The sequence below is a fragment of the Lonchura striata genome, chromosome 33 (genome assembly GCF_050655825.1).
Source record: "Lonchura striata isolate lonStrDom1 chromosome 33, ASM5065582v1, whole genome shotgun sequence".
Classification (NCBI taxonomy): Eukaryota; Metazoa; Chordata; class Aves; order Passeriformes; family Estrildidae; genus Lonchura; species Lonchura striata.
Window position 1 is genome coordinate 7,322,334 of NC_140735.1, and position 15,738 is coordinate 7,338,071.

At 66.7% G+C, this 15,738-nt stretch overlaps 2 protein-coding genes across 3 annotated transcripts; one reads left to right on the forward strand and one right to left on the reverse strand.

The window, feature by feature from the left end:
* The first annotated feature begins 7,825 nt into the window (after positions 1-7,825).
* On the forward strand, positions 7,826-11,364 carry LOC146764587 (uncharacterized). Of its 2 annotated transcripts, XM_085564465.1 has the most exons (4): positions 7,826-7,940; positions 9,372-9,499; positions 9,594-9,722; positions 10,701-11,364. In XM_085564465.1, exons 1-4 carry the CDS (start codon positions 7,876-7,878, stop codon positions 11,225-11,227), a joined length of 849 nt encoding a protein of 282 aa, XP_085420591.1. In that variant the 5' UTR covers positions 7,826-7,875; the 3' UTR covers positions 11,228-11,364. The 2 variants fall into 2 exon arrangements, with proteins under 2 accessions (XP_085420591.1, XP_085420590.1); XM_085564464.1 differs by lacking the exon at positions 7,826-7,940 and having other exon boundaries at positions 8,988-9,499.
* A 606-nt stretch (positions 11,365-11,970) lies between these two features.
* On the reverse strand, positions 11,971-15,136 carry LOC146764588 (uncharacterized). The gene is made up of 3 exons (XM_085564463.1): positions 14,694-15,136; positions 14,107-14,217; positions 11,971-12,984 (listed from the first exon to the last, which is right to left on the reverse strand). Exons 2-3 carry the CDS (start codon positions 14,213-14,215, stop codon positions 12,278-12,280), a joined length of 816 nt encoding a protein of 271 aa, XP_085420589.1. The 5' UTR covers positions 14,216-14,217; positions 14,694-15,136; the 3' UTR covers positions 11,971-12,277.
* Positions 15,137-15,738: the final 602 nt, after the last annotated feature.

Consider the following 15,738-nt stretch of genomic DNA (forward strand, 5'->3'; position numbering starts at 1 on the left):
ATCCTGCCCTATAGATCCTGCCCTATAGATCCTGCACTATTGATCCTGCCCTATAGATCCTGCCCTATAGACCCTGCCCTATAGATCCTGCACTATTGATCCTGCCCTATAGATCCTGCACTATAGATCCCGCCCTATAGATCCTGCTCTATAGATCCTGCCCCAGAGATCCCACCCCAGAGATCCTGCCCTATAGATCCTGCCCTATAGATCCTGCCCCATAGATCCCACCCCAGAGATCCTGCCCTATAGATCCTGCCCTATAGATCCTGCTCTATAGATCCTGCCCCATAGACCTGCCCCAGAGATCCTGCACTATTGATCCTGCCCCAGAGATCCTGATCTATTGATCCTGCCCTATTGATCCCGCCCCAGAGATCCCCCCATAGATTCCAGACCGTGGCTGTGGGGGGTCTCTGCCCCACAGATCCCCCCAGCTCCGCCCCATAGAGACACCCTCCCCCCCCCAAAAAAAATTGGGAAATGGAGGAATTCCCGCCCCTCCCCCACCCGCAGGTGTGTTGGAGGGTGGGGGAGGGGCTTAGCCAAAGCCACACCCACTTTTCCTGCCCCTCCCTCTTTTTTTTACCCCTCCCCCCACCCCAATTTCCCTTTTTTTGGGGGGGGTGAGGGGGTGGGGGAGGGTCCCTGAGAGCCCCTCCCCCCCCGCGCGGACACCACACGGAACTGACCAATCAGATTCGAGCTTTATTGTGGTGGTGGGGGGGGGCAATAAATAGGGGGTGGGGGAGGGGCGGTCAGGGCAGCAGGAGGGGGAGGGGCAGCAGGAGGAGGAGGGGGAGGGGCGAGGAGGAAGGGGCGGAGCCTGCGAGGCCGGGGGGGGGAGGGGCGGCGGTGGCGGGGAAGGAGGGGGCGGGGCAGGGGGGGGGAGGGGCGAGGTCGCCGCCCGGAGCCACCATGATGGCGTCGCCCCTGGGGGACACGGCGGGGAGCGAGGCGGTGGCACCGGCGGGGACGCGGCCCCGAGGGTCCCCGGAGGGGTTGGTGGCACCGGGCGGGGCCGTCACCTCCATGGCCACGTCCCCGCCGGTGGCCACCAGCATCTTGTCACTTCCTGGGGAGGTGGTGACGGGTGCCACCACGGTGGTGGCATCTCCGTAGGCTTCCGTAGCACGTCCCGAAGCGTCCTTGGGGTCACCGGTGGCACCGGGCGGGGCCGTCACCTCCATGGCCACGTCAGCGCCGGTGGCCACCAGGGCTCTGTCACCTCCTGAGGACACTGGGACAGAGGCCACCATGGTGGTGGCATCTCCATAGGCTTCAGTGACATGACCCAAAGTGTCCCTTGGGTCACCGGTGGCTTCGGGCTGGGCCGTCCCCTCCATGGCCACGTCCCCACTGGTGGCCTCCAGGACTTTGTCACATCCTGGGGACACTGGGACAGAGGCTGTCGTGGTGGTCGCACCTACAGGGACCTCAGGGACGCGTCCCAAAGTGTCCCAGGAGCAGTTGGTGGCACCAGGCTGGGCCGTCCCCTCCATGGCCACGTCCTCTCCAGGGCCCACCACCATCTTGTCACTTGCTGGGGATGTGGAGACAGGTGCCACCACGGTGGTGGCATCTCCGTAGGCTTCAGTGACGTGTCCCAAATTGTCCCCAGGGCCACTGGTGACACCTGGATCTTCTGTCCCCTCCATGACCACGTCCCCACTTGTGGCCTCCAGGACTTTGTCACTTCCCGAGGACACTGGGACAGAGGCCACTGTGGTGGTGGCATCTCCATAGGCTTCAGTGACATGACCCAAAGTGTCCCTTGGGTCACCGGTGGCTTCGGGCTGGGCCGTCCCCTCCATGGCCACGTCCCCACTGGTGGTCTCCAGGACTTTGTCACATCCTGGGGACACTGGGACAGAGGCCGTCGTGGTGGTGGCACCTACAGGGACCTCAGGGACGCGTCCCAAAGTGTCCCAGGAGCAGTTGGTGGCACTGGGCTGGGCCGTCCCCTCCATGGCCACGTCCTCTCCAGGGCCCACCACCATCTTGTCACTTGCTGGGGATGTGGTGACAGTGGCCACCATGGTGGTGGCATCTCCGTAGGCTTCGGTGACGTGTCCCAAAGTGTCCCTGGGGTCATTGGTGGCACTCGGATCTTCTGTCCCCTCCATGACCACGTCCCCACCGGTGGCCACCAGGACTTTGTCACTTCCTGGGGAGGTGGTGACGGGTGCCACCACGGTGGTGGCATCTCCGTAGGCTTCGGTGACGTGTACCAAATTGTCCCCAGGGCCACTGGGGACACCTGGATCTTCTGTCCCCTCCACAGCAATGTCACCACTTGTGGCCTCCAGGACTTTGTCACATCCTGGGGACACTGGGACAGAGGCCGCCGTGGTGGTGGCATCTCCGGGAACCTCAGGGACGCGTCCCAAAGTGTCCCAGGAGCAGTTGGTGGCACCGGGCTGGGCCGTCCCCTCCATGGCCACGTCCCCACTGCTGCCCACCAGGACTTTGTCACTTCCTGGGGATGTGGTGACAGTGGCCACCATGGTGGTGGCATCTCCGTAGGCTTCAGTGACGTGTCCCAAATTGTCTCCAGGGCCATTGGTGACACCTGGATCTTCTGTCCCCTCCATGGCCACATCCCCACTGGTGGCCACCAGGACTTTGTCACCTCCTGAGGACACTGGGACAGAGGCCACCATCGTGGTGGCATCACTGTAGGTTTCAGTGACACGTTCCAAAGTGTCCCTGGGGTCACTGGTGACACTCGGATCTTCTGTCCCCTCCACTGCGGTGTCACCCTGGGTGGCCATAAGCATCTCGTCACTTCGTGGGGATGTGGTGACAGTGGGCACCACAGTGGTGGCATCTCCGTAGGCTTCGGTGACGTGTCCCAGAGCGTCCCTGGGGTCACTGGTGACACTCGGATCTTCTGTTCCCTCCATGACCACGTCCCCACTGGTGGCCACCAGGACTTTGTCACATCCTGGGGATGTAGTGACAGGTGCCACCATTGTGGCATCTGTGGTGGCATCTCTTGTGGCATCTCCGGGCACCTCAGGGACGCGTCCCAAAGTGTCCCAGGAGCAGTTGGTGGCACCGGGCTGGGCCGTCCCCTCCATGGCCACGTCCCCACTGCTGCCCACCAGGACTTTGTCACTTCCTGGGGATGTGGTGACAGTGGCCACCAACGTGGTGGCATCTCCGTAGGCTTCAGTGACGCGTCCCAGTGTGTCTCCAAGGCCATCGGTGGCTTCGGGTGTGGCTGTCACCTCCATGGCCACGTCCCCACTGGTGGCCTCCAGGACTTTGTCACCTCCTGGGGACACTGGGACAGAGGCCGCCGTGGTGGTGGCATCTCTGGTGACATCACTGAGATGTCCCGAAGTGTCCCTGGGGTCACTGGTGGCACTCGGATCTTGTGTCCCCTCCATGGCCACGTCCTCTCCAGGGGCCACCAGCATCTTGTCACTTCCTGAGGACACTGGGACAGAGGCCACCGTGGTGGTGGCATCTCCGTAGGCTTCGGTGACATGACCCGAAGTGTCCTTGGGGTCACCGGTAGCTTCAGGTGTGGCTGTTGCCTCCACAGCGATGTCACCACTGGTGGCCTCCAGGACTTTGTCACCTCCTGGGGACACTGGGACAGAGGCCGCCGTGGTGGTGGCATCTCCGGGAACCTCAGGGACGCGTCCCAAAGTGTCCCAGGAGCAGTTGGTGGCACCGGGCTGGGTCGCCCCCTCCATGGCCACGTCCTCTCCAGGGGCCACCACCATCTTGTCACTTGCTGGGGACGTGGAGACAGGTGCCACCACGGTGGTGGCATCTCCGTAGGCTTCGGTGACGCGTCCTGAAGTGTCCCTGGGGTCATTGGTGGCGCTCGGATCTTCTGTCCCTTCCACCGCGATGTCCCCGCCGGGGGCCACCATGGCCGCGTCCGCCAGGGTGTCCCCGGGGCAGCCGGGGGTCCCCGGGGGTGTCCCCAGGGGTGTCCCCAAGGGTGTCCTTGGTGTCCCCAGGGGTGTCCTTGGTGTCCCCAAGGGTGTCCTTGGTGTCCCCGGTGTCCCCTCGCCGCTGTCGCAGTCGGGGGGAGGGGAGGGCGGCGGTGGGGGAGGGGCGGCCGGGCCGCAGCGCCGGGGTGGGGGAGGGGCGGGGGCGGCCGGCAGGGGGGGAGGGGCGCACAGCGCTGTGGGGGAGGGGAGAGGGGTCACTCAGTGGGGGGGGGGCACCAAAAAACACGGAAAGTCCCCGGAGACCCAAAAATCCCCGAAAAATCCCCAAAAAACAACCCCAGAAACCCCCAAAATCCCCAGACCCCAAAAACCCCCAGACCCAAAATCCCCCAAAAACTCCCCAAAAAGACCCTCAAAAAATCCCGAAAAAGTCCCCGGAGACCCAAAAATCCCCGAAAAATTCCCAAAAAACCACCCCAGAAATCCCCAAAATCCCCCAGAGCCCAAAAACCCCCAAAAACTCCCCAAAAGGGAACCCAGAGACCCCAAAAACCCCAAAAAGTCCCAAAAACTCCCCAAAAGGGAACCCAGAGACCCCAAAAACCCCAAAAAGTCCCAAAAAAGTCTCCAGAGAACCAAAAACCCCCAAAGAGACCCCAAAAGGGAACCCCAAAGACCCCAAAAACCCCCAAAAACTCCCCAAAAGGGAACCCCAAAAACACTAAAAATTCCCCAGAGACCCAAAAAACTCCAAAAAATCCCCAAAATGGGAACCCCAAAGACCCCAGACCCCCAAAAAATCCCCAAAAGGGACCCCCAAACCCAAAAAACTCCCCCGAGACCCAAAACCCCCCAAAAACTCCCCAAAAGGAACCCAGAGACCCCAAAAACCGCCCAAAAGTCCCAAAAAAGTCTCCAGAGACCCCAAAATCCCCGAAGTGACCCTAAAACCCCCCAAAAGGCCCCAGAAGGGACCCCCCGAGACCCCAAAGCGCCCCACAGCACCCCATAGCACCCCAAAACCCCCCAGAGCACCCCATAGCACCCTATAGCACCCCAAACCCCCCATAGCACCCCAAAACCCACCCCATAGCACCCCATAGCACCCCATAGCACCCCATAGCACCCCACAGCACCCACAACCCCACCCCACAGCACCCCAAAACCCCCCATAGCACCCCAAAACCCACCCCACAGCACCCCATAGCACCCCATAGCACCCTATAGCACCCCACAGCACCCACAACCCCACCCCACACCCCATAGCACCCCATAACCCCCCAGAGCACCCCAAAACCCACCCCATAGCACCCCATAGCACCCACAACCCCACCCCACAGCACCCCAAAACCCCCCAGAGCACCCCATAGCACCCAACAACCCCACCCCACACCCCATAGCACCCCATAAAACCCCATAGCACCCCAAAACCCCCCAGAGCACCCCAAATCCCCCCAGAGCACCCCATAGCACCCCAAATCCCACCCCACATCCCATAGCACCCCATAAAACCCCATAGCACCCCAAAAACCACCCCATAGCACCCCAAAACCCACCCCATAGCACCCCACAGCACCCACAACCCCACCCCACACCCCATAGCACCCCATAACCCCCCATAGCACCCCAAAACCCACCCCACAGCACCCCATAGCACCCCAAACCCCCCATAGCAGCCCACAGCACCCCAAAACCCCCCCAAACCCCCCATAGCACCCCATAGCACCCACAACCCCACCCCACACCCCATAACCCCCCAGTATCACCCCAAATCCTTCATCCCCCACCCCATAGCACCCCACAGCACCCACAACCCCACCCCACAGCACCCCAAAACCCCCCACAGCACCCCAAATCCTTCATCCCCCACCCCATAGCACCCCATGACCCCCTTATAGAACCCCATGTCACCCCATATCCCCCACAGCACCCCATAACCCACCCCACAGCACCCCAATATCACCCCATAGCACCCCATAACTCCCCACAGCACCCCAGAGCCCACCCATAACGCCCACCCCACACCCCATAGCACCCCAATATCCTTCATCCCCCACCCCACAGCACCCCATAACCCCCCAGTATCACCCCACAGCACCCCCAAATCCTCCATCCCCCACCTCATAACACCCCATAGCACCCCAGAATCACCCCAGAGCACCCCATAACACCCTATAGCACCCCGTGACCCACCCCACAGCACCCCAGAATCACCCCAGAGCACCCCCAAATCCTCCATCCCCCACCCCATAACCCCCCGTGTCACCCCATAGCACCCCAATATCCTTCATCCCCCACCCCATAGCCCCCCATAAACCCCATCCCCCACCCCAAATCCCCCCAGTATCACCCCAAATCCCCCCAGTATCACCCCATACCCCCCCAAATCCCCCCAAGATCCCCCCAAATCCCCCCAATATCACCCCAAATCCCGCCATATCCCCCCATAACCCCCCCAAATCCCCCCATTATCACCCCATACCCCCCCATACCCCCCCAAATCCCCCCAAATCCCCTCCGCACCCCCCAGGAGGGCTCCCAGCAGCAGCAGCCGCTGCCCCCTGGCTCCCATCGCGCTCCGGGTGCGGGGTCCGGCCCCGGGGGGGGTCCCTTTATCCCCGCCCCGCCCCCACCCCAAAACCGCCCCGCGGGCTGGGGGAGGGGCGGCGGCCCGGCCCTGGAATGTGGGGCAGCCGCCCCCGCCCCCCCAAATTACGGGCACCCCAAAAAATGGGAGCCGCACCCCTCCCCCCCCCCCCACACCCCACCTCTGCCCCACTGACCCCGGGCGCGGCGGGGGAGGCGGATTTGGGGGCGCCCCCCTGGATTTGGGGTCACCCCCATGGATTTTGGGGCACCCCCCATGGATTTTGGGGCACCCCCCATTGATTTGGGGCACCCCCCCTGGATTTGGGGTCACCCCCCTGGATTTGGAGTCAGCCCCCTGGATTTGGGGCACCCCCCATGGATTGGGGGCACCCCCCATTGATTTGGGGCACCCACGATGGAATTTGGGGTCACCCCCCCTGGATTTGGGGTCACCCACCATTGATTTGGGGTCACCCCCATGGATTTGGGGCACCCACGATGGAATTTGGGGTCACCCCCCCTGGATTTGGGGTCACCCCCCTGGATTTGGGGTCACTCCCCCTGGATTTGGGGTCACCCCCATGGATTTGGGGTCACCCACCATTGATTTGGGGTCACCCCCATGGATTTGGGGCACCCACGATGGAATTTGGGGTCACCCCCCATGGATTTGGGGTCACCCCCCCTGGATTTGGGGTCTCACCCCCCCCACATTTGGGGTCTCACCCCCCAGATTTGGGGTCTCACCCCCCCCCACATTTGGGGTCTCACCCCCCCTGGATTTGGGGTCCCAGCCCCCCAGATTTGGGGTCTCCCCCCCCATTTGGGGTCTCACCCCCCAGATTTGGGGTCTCACCCCCCCCCACATTTGGGGTCTCACCCCCCAGATTTGGGGTCTCACCCCCCCCCACATTTGGGGTTTCATCCCTCACATTTGGGGTCCCAGCCCCCCAGATTTGGGGTCTCACCCCCCAGATTTGGGGTCTCACCCCCCCCCACATTTGGGGTCTCACCCCCCCTGGATTTGGGGTCCCAGCCCCCCACATTTGGGGTCTCACCCCCCACATTTGGGGTCTCCCCCCCCACATTTGGGGTCCCGGCCCCCCACATCCGCTCTCCCCTCCCCCACCCGCCCTCGCTGCCCTCCCCTCCCCCTCCCGTGCCTCAGTTTCGCTCCCGGGGGCGGAATTTTGGGTCCTCCCGGTCACGTGGCCCCCCGATCACGTGTCCCTCCCCCAAAAACAAGTCACGTGTACCAAACCCCCCCCTCCCCCATCCGCGTCACGTGCCTCCCTCCGCGCGGGGGAGGGGAAGGGGGCGGGGTCTGGGGGAGGAGGGGGCGTGGCTCGGCGCTGGCCACGCCCCCCCGCGCATGCGCCGCGCGGCGGCGGCGGCGGCGGCTCCGGGAGCGGCTCCGAGCGGCGAGAGCGGCCCGGGGTGGGGGAGGGGCGGGGGGAGGGGCGGGGGGACAGCGCCCCCCAGCGGGCACGGGGGGGACGGGGCAGCCCCGCCCCTCCCCCCCCCACAGCGGCCGGGCCCGCGCGGGGCATTGTGGGAGGGGTGGGGGAGGGGCTGGGGAAAGGGGGAGGGGCTTGGGGAAGGGGGAGGGGCTGGGGGAAAGGGGGAGGGGCTGGGGAAAAGGGGGAGGGGCTGGGAGAGGGGGAGGGGCTGGGGAAAGGGGGAAGGGCTGGGGGAAAGGGGGAGGGGCTGGGAGAGGGGGAGGGGCTGGGGAAAGGGGGAGGGTCTGGGGGAAAGGGGAGGGGCTGGGGAAAGGGGGAGGGGCTGGGGGAAAGGGGGAGGGGAGGGTGGGAGGGGCTGGGGATAGGGGGAGGGGCTTGGGGAAAGGGGGAGGGGCTGGGGGAAAGGGGGAGGGGCTGGGAGAGGGGGAGGGGCTGGGGAAAGGGGGAGGGGCTTGGGGGAAGGGGGAGGGGCTGGGGAAAGGGGGAGAGGCTGGGGATAGGGGGAGGGGCTGGGTGAGGTGGAGGGGCTGGGGAAAGGGGGAGGGGAGGGTGGGAGGGGCTTGGGGGAAGGGGGAGGGGCTGGGGAAAGGGGGAGGGGCTGGGGGAAAGGGGGAGGGGCTTGGGATAGTGGGAGGGGCCTGTGGAATTGTGGGAGGGGCTTGAGGGTTTGGGGAGGGGCTTGGATGAGTGGGAGGGGCTTATGGATGGTGGGAGCGGCTTGGGGACGGTGGGAGGGGCTTAGGGATTGTGGGAGGGGCTATGGGATGGTGGGAGGGGCTTGCACATGTGGGAGGGTCTTATAGGAGAGGGGAGGGTCTTGGGAATGGTGGGAGGGGCTTACGCATGGTGGGAGGGGCTTGGGGATGGTGGGAGGGGCCTTTGGAATTGTGGGAGGGGCTTGGATGCGTGGGAGGGGCCGGAGAATGGTGGGAGGGGCTTGAGGGGTTGGGGAGGGGCTTGTGGATGGTGGGAGGGGCTTAGGGATTGTGGGAGGGGCTTGGGGATAGTGGGAGGGGCCGGAGAATGGTGGGAGGGGCTTGAGGGGTTGGGGAGGGGCTTAGGGATGGTGGGAGGGGCCTGTGGAATTCTGGGAGGGGCTTAGGATGGTGGGAGGGGCCTTTGGAATTGTGGGAGGGACTTGGATTGGTGGGAGGGGCTTGGGATAGTGGGAGGGGCTTGCACGTGTGGGAGGGGCTTATAGGACAGCGGGCGGGGCCTGGATGTGTGGGCGTGGCTTATGGGATGTGGGCGTGGCTTACGGGATGCAAAGCAGGCCTGGAGAGCATGGGAGGGGCTCAAGGCGTGGTGGGCGGGGCTTGTGGGATGGTGGGTGGAGCCTGGGGGTTGTGGGCGTGGCCTGGCCCCTCGTGGGCGTGTCCCGGGCGAATGTGGGCGTGTCCCGGGGCAGGGCGGCCATGATGGCGGCCGGGCGGGGCCCGGGGCAGTCGGGCGGCAGCGAGGACGGAGCCTTCGAGGAGGAGGAGGAGGAGGAGGAGGAGGAGGAAGAGGAGGAGGAAGAGGAAGAAGCGGCCGGCGGTGAGTGGGGGAGGGGCGCGAGGGCGTGGCCACAAAGAGGGGGGGGAGGGGCTCCGAGCGTAACCCCTCCCCCACCCGCCGTCCCCTCCCCCAGCGCCGCCGGCGCCGCCTGAGGACGACGAGGACGAGGAGGAGGAGGAGGAGGAGGACGAAGGCTCCGAGGCCACCTCGGTGTCCTCGGGGGACAGCGGCGCCCCCTCCCCCCCCGCCAACGGCTGCGCAGGTGCCGCCCCTCCCCCACCCGTCGCCGGACCCTCCCCCGCCCATTTGACCCTCCCCCATCGCTGGCTCCTCCCCCTTTTATCACAGGCCCCTCCCCGACCTCTCACAGCCCCTCCCCCAGCCCATTTTCCCCTCCCCCACCTTTAATGGCCCCTCCCCCACCTCTCATGGCCCCTCCCCCACCTCTCATAGCCCCTCCCCCACCTCTCATGGCCCCTCCCCCACCCCCATTTTCCCCTCCCCCATCTCTCACAGCCCCTCCCCCAGCCCATTTTCCCCTCCCCCACCTTTAATGGCCCCTCCCCCACCTCTCATGGCCCCTCCCCCACCTCTCATAGCCCCTCCCCCACCTCTCATGGCCCCTCCCCCACCCCCATTTTCCCCTCCCCCATCTCTCATAGCCCCTCCCCCACCTCTCATAGCCCCTCCCCCACCTCTCATGGCCCCTCCCCCACCCCCATTTTCCCCGCCCCCACCTCTCATAGCCCCTCCCCCACCTCTCATAGCCCCTCCCCCACCTCTCATAGCCCCTCCCCCACTCCCATTTTCCCCTCCCCCACCCATCAGCGACCCCTCCCCCACCTCTCAGACCCTCCCCCACCTCCCATAGCCCCTCCCCCACCCCATTTTCCCCGCCCCCACCTCTCATAGCCCCTCCCCCACCCCATTTTCCCCTCCCCCACTTTTAATGGCCCCTCCCCCACCCCCATTTTCCCCTCCCCCACCTCTCATGGCCCCTCCCCCACCCCCATTTTCCCCTCCCCCATCTCTCATAGCCCCTCCCCCACCCCCATTTCCCCTCCCCCACTTTTAATGGCCCCTCCCCCACCTCTTATAGCCCCTCCCCCACCCCATTTTCTCCACCCCCACCTCTCAGTGACCCCTCCCCCACTCCCATTTTCCCCTCCCCCGCCCCATTTTCCCCTCCCCCACCCATCAGCGACCCCTCCCCCACCTCTCACGGCCCCTCCCCCCACAGGTGCCCGGCCCCGCCCACCGGGGGAGGAGCCTCGTCCCTTCCCGGAGCCGCCCTGTGGGGGAGGGGCGGCCGAGCCCGGCGGCGCCGCCAGCAGCGGGGGAGGGGCGGGGGGCGGGGGAGGGGCGGGGGGAGGGGAGTGGCACCGCTGCCCCGAGTGCGGCCGCGCCTTCGGCACCTCGCGGGCGCTCAAGGTGCACCGCAGCTACCACGTGGGGCGCAAGCGGCCCCTCCCCCACCCCGCCCCTCCCCCGCCTCCCCCTCCCCTCCCCCACCCCCCCTCCCCCCCCTTCAAGTTCCACTACATCTGCGCCGAGTGCGGCCTCGGCTTCGCCGCCCCCGGCGCGCTCGGCGCCCACCGCTGCCGCCGCCGCCGCCGCCGCCGCCGCAGCCCCCCCGCCCCTCCCCCGCCCGCCCCTCCCCCCGCCGCCCCTCCCCCGCCGTTCCGCTGCACCGAGTGCGCCGGCGCCTTCGGCCGCGTGGCCGAGCTGCACGAGCACTACATGCGCCACGCGCGCGGGCAGCTCTGAGCCACGCCCCCGGCCACGCCCCCCGCGCCGGGACACGCCCCCGGCCCCGCCCGGCCACGCCCCCCCAGCCCCGGGCTCCTCCCACGGGCGGGGCGGGGCAGGAAGTGATGTCGGCAACAGGAAGTGATGTCACGGGCGGAGCGCTCGGCGTGGTTTATTTAGGGGGGGGCAGGGCGTGACGTCATGGGGGTGACATCATCGAGGTGACGTCATGGGGATGACGTCACGGGGTGACGTCATCACGGTGACGTCACAGTGATGACGTCATGGGGATGACGTCATCGGGGTGAAGTAATCACGGTGACATCATCGTGGTGACGTCATCGGCGTGACGACATGGGGTGACGTAATTGTGGTGACATCATCACAGTGACGTCATCGCAGTGACATCATCGGGGTGACGTCATGGGGATGACGTCATGGGGGTGACGTCATGGGGGTGACGTCATCGTGATGACGTGATCGGGGTGACGTCATTGGGGTGAAGTAATCAGAGTTACGTCATTGTGGTGACATCATCGGGGTGATGTCACGGGAATGACGTAATCGGGGTGACGTCATCGTGGTGACATCATCGGGGTGACGTCATGGGGGTGATGTCATGGGGGTGACGTCGCCCGTGTAGCGCCGGCGGGGCGGGGACATGGGGGGGGGGTGGGTGGGGGGTGGGGTCACGGCGGTGACGTCATCGCCGCGGCGCAATCACGGCGTCGTTGGGACGATGGAATCGGGGTGACATCATCATCGTCAGCGTGACGTCATCCACTGGCGCCATTTTATTATTCACCAGGTAGCCCCGGCCCCAGGCTCAGGCCCCGCCCCCAGGCTCAGGCCCCGCCCCCTGGTGTCTTAGCCCCGCCCCCAGGCTCAGGCTCCACCCCCGTTGCCTTGACCAAGCCCCCAGACTCAGGCCCCAGCTCTTTAGCCCCGCCCCCGGGACCAAGCCCCGCCCACTGTTCCTTAGCCCCGCCCCCGGGCACAGGCCACGCCCACTGTTCCTTGTCCCCGCCCCCTGTTCCTTGGCCCCGCCCCCGCCCCGGGCCCCGCCCCTCAGAGCTCCCCCCGCGCGTGCCGGATGTAATGGCGGTGCAGCGCCCCCTCGTGGGCGAAGCCCCGCCCACACTCGGTGCAGCTCAGGGGGGGCGGGGCCTTTTTGGGGGCGGGGGGCGTGTCCCAACGAGGAGGGGGCGTGTCCCTGACCCGCGTGGGCGTGTCCCTTGTCACAGTGGGCGTGTCCCTGACCCGAGTGGGCGTGTCCCTCATCACAGTGGGCGTGTCCCTGACCCGCGTGGGCGTGTCCCTCGTTGCAGTGGGCGTGTCCCTGACCCGCGTGGGCGTGTCCCTCGTTGCAGTGGGCGTGTCCCTGACCCGAGTGGGCGTGTCCCTTGCCACAGTGGGCGTGTCCCTCATCACAGGGGGCGTGTCCCTGACCCGAGTGGGCGTGTCTCTCGCCACAGTGGGCGTGTCCCTGACCCGAGTGGGCGTGTCCCTTGCCACAGTGGGCGTGTCCCTCATCACAGTGGGCGTGTCCCCGGGCGCAGGGGGCGTGTCCCGGCGGGGGGCGTGGCCGCGCTGGTGGCGCAGCAGGGCGGGCGAGGAGCGGAAGGCGCGGGCGCAGACGAAGCAGACGAAGAGCGCCCCCCGCAGGGCGGCGGCGGCGAAGGCGCGCGGGTGCTGCCGCTTGGCGTGGCGGGCGGCGAACGCCGCGTCCGGGAAGGTGATCAGGCAGCGGCCGCAGCGCCGCGAGCCCGGCCGGTCTGGGGACACGGGGGCACCCTTGGGACTCCCTGGGACAGCCTGGGGACACCCCGGGACAGCCTGGGGACACCCTGGGGACACCCTGGGACATCCTGGGGACACCCCGGGACAGCCTGGGGACATGGGGGCACCCTTGGGACTCCCTGGGACACCCCGGGGACACCGGGGGGACATTGGCAACACTGGGGACACCCTTGGGACTCCCTGGGACACCCTGGGGACACCCTGGGACAGCCTGGGGACACACTGGGACACCCTTGGGACTCCCTGGGACACCCTGGGGACACCCTGGGGACACCCTGGGACATCCCAGGGACACCCGGGGACAGTCTGCAGACATGGGGACACCCTGGGGACATTGGCGACACCCTTGGGACTCCCTGGGACTCCCTGGGGACATGGGGACACCCTGGGGACACCCTGGGACAGCCTTGGGACTCCCTGGGGACACCCCGGGACAGCCTGGGGGCACCCTTGGGACTCCCTGGGACACCCTGAGAACAGCCTGGGACACCCTGGGGACTCCCTGGGGACACCCTTGGGACTCCCTGGGGACATCAGGGACACCCTTGGGACAGCCTGGGACACCCTGGGGACACCCTGGGACACCCTGGGACACCCTGGGGACACCCTTGGGACTCCCTGGGACACCCCTGGGACTCCCTGGGGACATCAGGGACACCCTTGGGACACCCTGGGGACATGGGGGCACCCTTGGGACTCCCTGGGACAGCCTGGGGACACCCTGGGACACCCTGGGGACACCCTGGGACACCCTGGGGACATGGGGGCACCCTTGGGACTCCCTGGGACACCCCTGGGACTCCCTGGGGACATGGGGACACCCTGGGGACACCCTGGGGACACCCTGGGACAGCCTGGGGACCCTGGGGGGACACTGGGGACAACCCTAGGACACCCTTGGGACACCCTGGGGACACCCCTGGGGACACTGGGGGGACATTGGAGACACCCTGGGGACACCAGTGACACCCTGGGGGTGGCCCAGGGACATGGGGACACCCAAGGGAACCCGGGGGGTGGCACAGGGACACCCACGGGGACACCCTGGGGACACCCGCGCCGCCCCTCCCCCCCCCCCGTGCCCCTCCCCCACTCACACTCGAACCCCTCCTGCCCGGGGGGGCTCGCGGGGGCCCCTCCCCCCCTCCCCTCCCCCTCCGGCCGGGGGAGGGGGGAGGGGCGCGCCGGGGGCGGCGGCTGCGACATCCCTGGGGTGGGGGAGGGGAACGGGGGGGAGGGGTCACGGGGGGAGCCCAGAGACCCCCTGGAGCCCCCCCAGGACCCCCCAAACCCCCCCAGAGACCCCCGAAATCCCCCCAGGACCTCCCCAGGACCCCAAGAGACCCCCAGGACCCCCCAACCCCCACCCAGGACCCCCCAAAATCCCCCCAAACACCCCCAGGACCTCCCCAGGACCCCCAAACCCCGCCCAAGACCCCCCAGAGACACCCAGGACCCCCAAAATCCCCCCAGGACCCCCAAAATCCCCCCCAGACCCCCCCAGGACCCCCCAAGGCCCCCCAGGACCCCCAAAGTCCCCCCAAACCCACCAAGAACCCCCAAAATCCCCCCAGACCCCCCCCGGACCCCCCAAACCCCCCCAGGACCCCCAAAATCCCCCCCAGACCCTCCCAGGACCCCCCCAGGCCCCCCCGCCGCTGCCCCTCCCCCCCCAGCCCCTCACTCGCTGTCGCGGCCCCGGCGGCGACTTCCGGTGCGACCCCTCCCCCCCTTTTTCAGAGTACTTCCGGTTCCGGCCAGGCACGGCCTGGCTCCGCCCACCCAGGGGCGTGGTTTCCTGGGGATGACGTCAGCGGCGGCCAATGGGGAGGGGGCGGGGCTTGGCGCGGTGTTGGCGCCCCCTGGCGGCGCGGGGTGGGAGCGCGGGTCCCCAATCGGAACCAGTTGAAACCAGTTTAAATCAGTTTAAACCAGTATAGACCAGTACGGACCAGTATAAATCAGTATAGACCAGTTTAAATCAGTATAAACCAGTACGGACCAGTATAGACCAGTGTGGCCCTGGACAGCTCCAGTGCCCGCCTAAACCCAGCCCAGTCCCTCCCAGTATAAACCAGTAACCAAAAATCTCCCTTTAACCCTTTCCCAGTTCCCTCCCAGTCCATCCCAGTCCCTCCCAGTTCCGCCCAGTTCCCTCCCAGTCCCTCCCAGTTCCGCCCAGTTCCCTCCCAGTCCATCCCAGTTCCCTCCCAGTCCCTCCCAGTTCCTCCCAGTCCATCCCAGTTTCCCCCAGTCCATCCCAGTCCATCCCAGTTCCCTCCCAGTCCATCCCAGTCCCTCCCAGTTCCCCCCAGTCCCTCCCAGTTCCTCCCAGTCCCTCCCAGTCCCCCCCAGTTCCGTCCCAGTTCCCCGGAGTTCCCTCCCAGTTCCTCCAGGTTCCCTCCCAGTCCATCCCAGTCCCTCCCAGTCCATCCCAGTTCCCTCCCAGTCCCTCCCAGCCCATCCCAGTTCCCTCCCAGTCCCTCCCAGTTCCCTCCCAGTCCATCCCAGTTCCCTCCCAGTCCCTCCCAGTTCCCTCCCAGTCTCTCCCAGTTCCTCCCAGTTCCCCCCAGTTCCCCCCAGTCCCTCCCAGTTCCCTCCCAGTCCCTCCCAGTTCCCCCAGTCCATCCCAGTACGAACCGGGGCTTGGTTTATTGCGTATCAAAGGCCATTAAAAGGTTATTTACAGCCACACCCACCGCGAGGGGGGGAGGGCGTGGCCCGGCCCG

Excerpts from the sequence above, each read along its gene's own strand:
- LOC146764587 (XM_085564464.1), top strand. The coding sequence starts at position 9,184 with ATGTGTGGGCGTGGCTTATGGGATGTGGGCGTGGCTTACGGGATGCAA. Across the intron at positions 9,500-9,593 it reads AGAGGAAGAAGCGGCCGGCG|CGCCGCCGGCGCCGCCTGAG; the intron begins GTGAGTGGGGGA and ends CCCCTCCCCCAG. Across the intron at positions 9,723-10,700 it reads CCCCGCCAACGGCTGCGCAG|GTGCCCGGCCCCGCCCACCG; the intron begins GTGCCGCCCCTC and ends CTCCCCCCACAG.
- LOC146764588 (XM_085564463.1), bottom strand. The coding sequence starts at position 14,215 with ATGTCGCAGCCGCCGCCCCCGGCGCGCCCCTCCCCCCTCCCCCGGCCG. Across the intron at positions 12,985-14,106 it reads CGGGCAGGAGGGGTTCGAGT|ACCGGCCGGGCTCGCGGCGC; the intron begins GTGAGTGGGGGA and ends CCGTGTCCCCAG.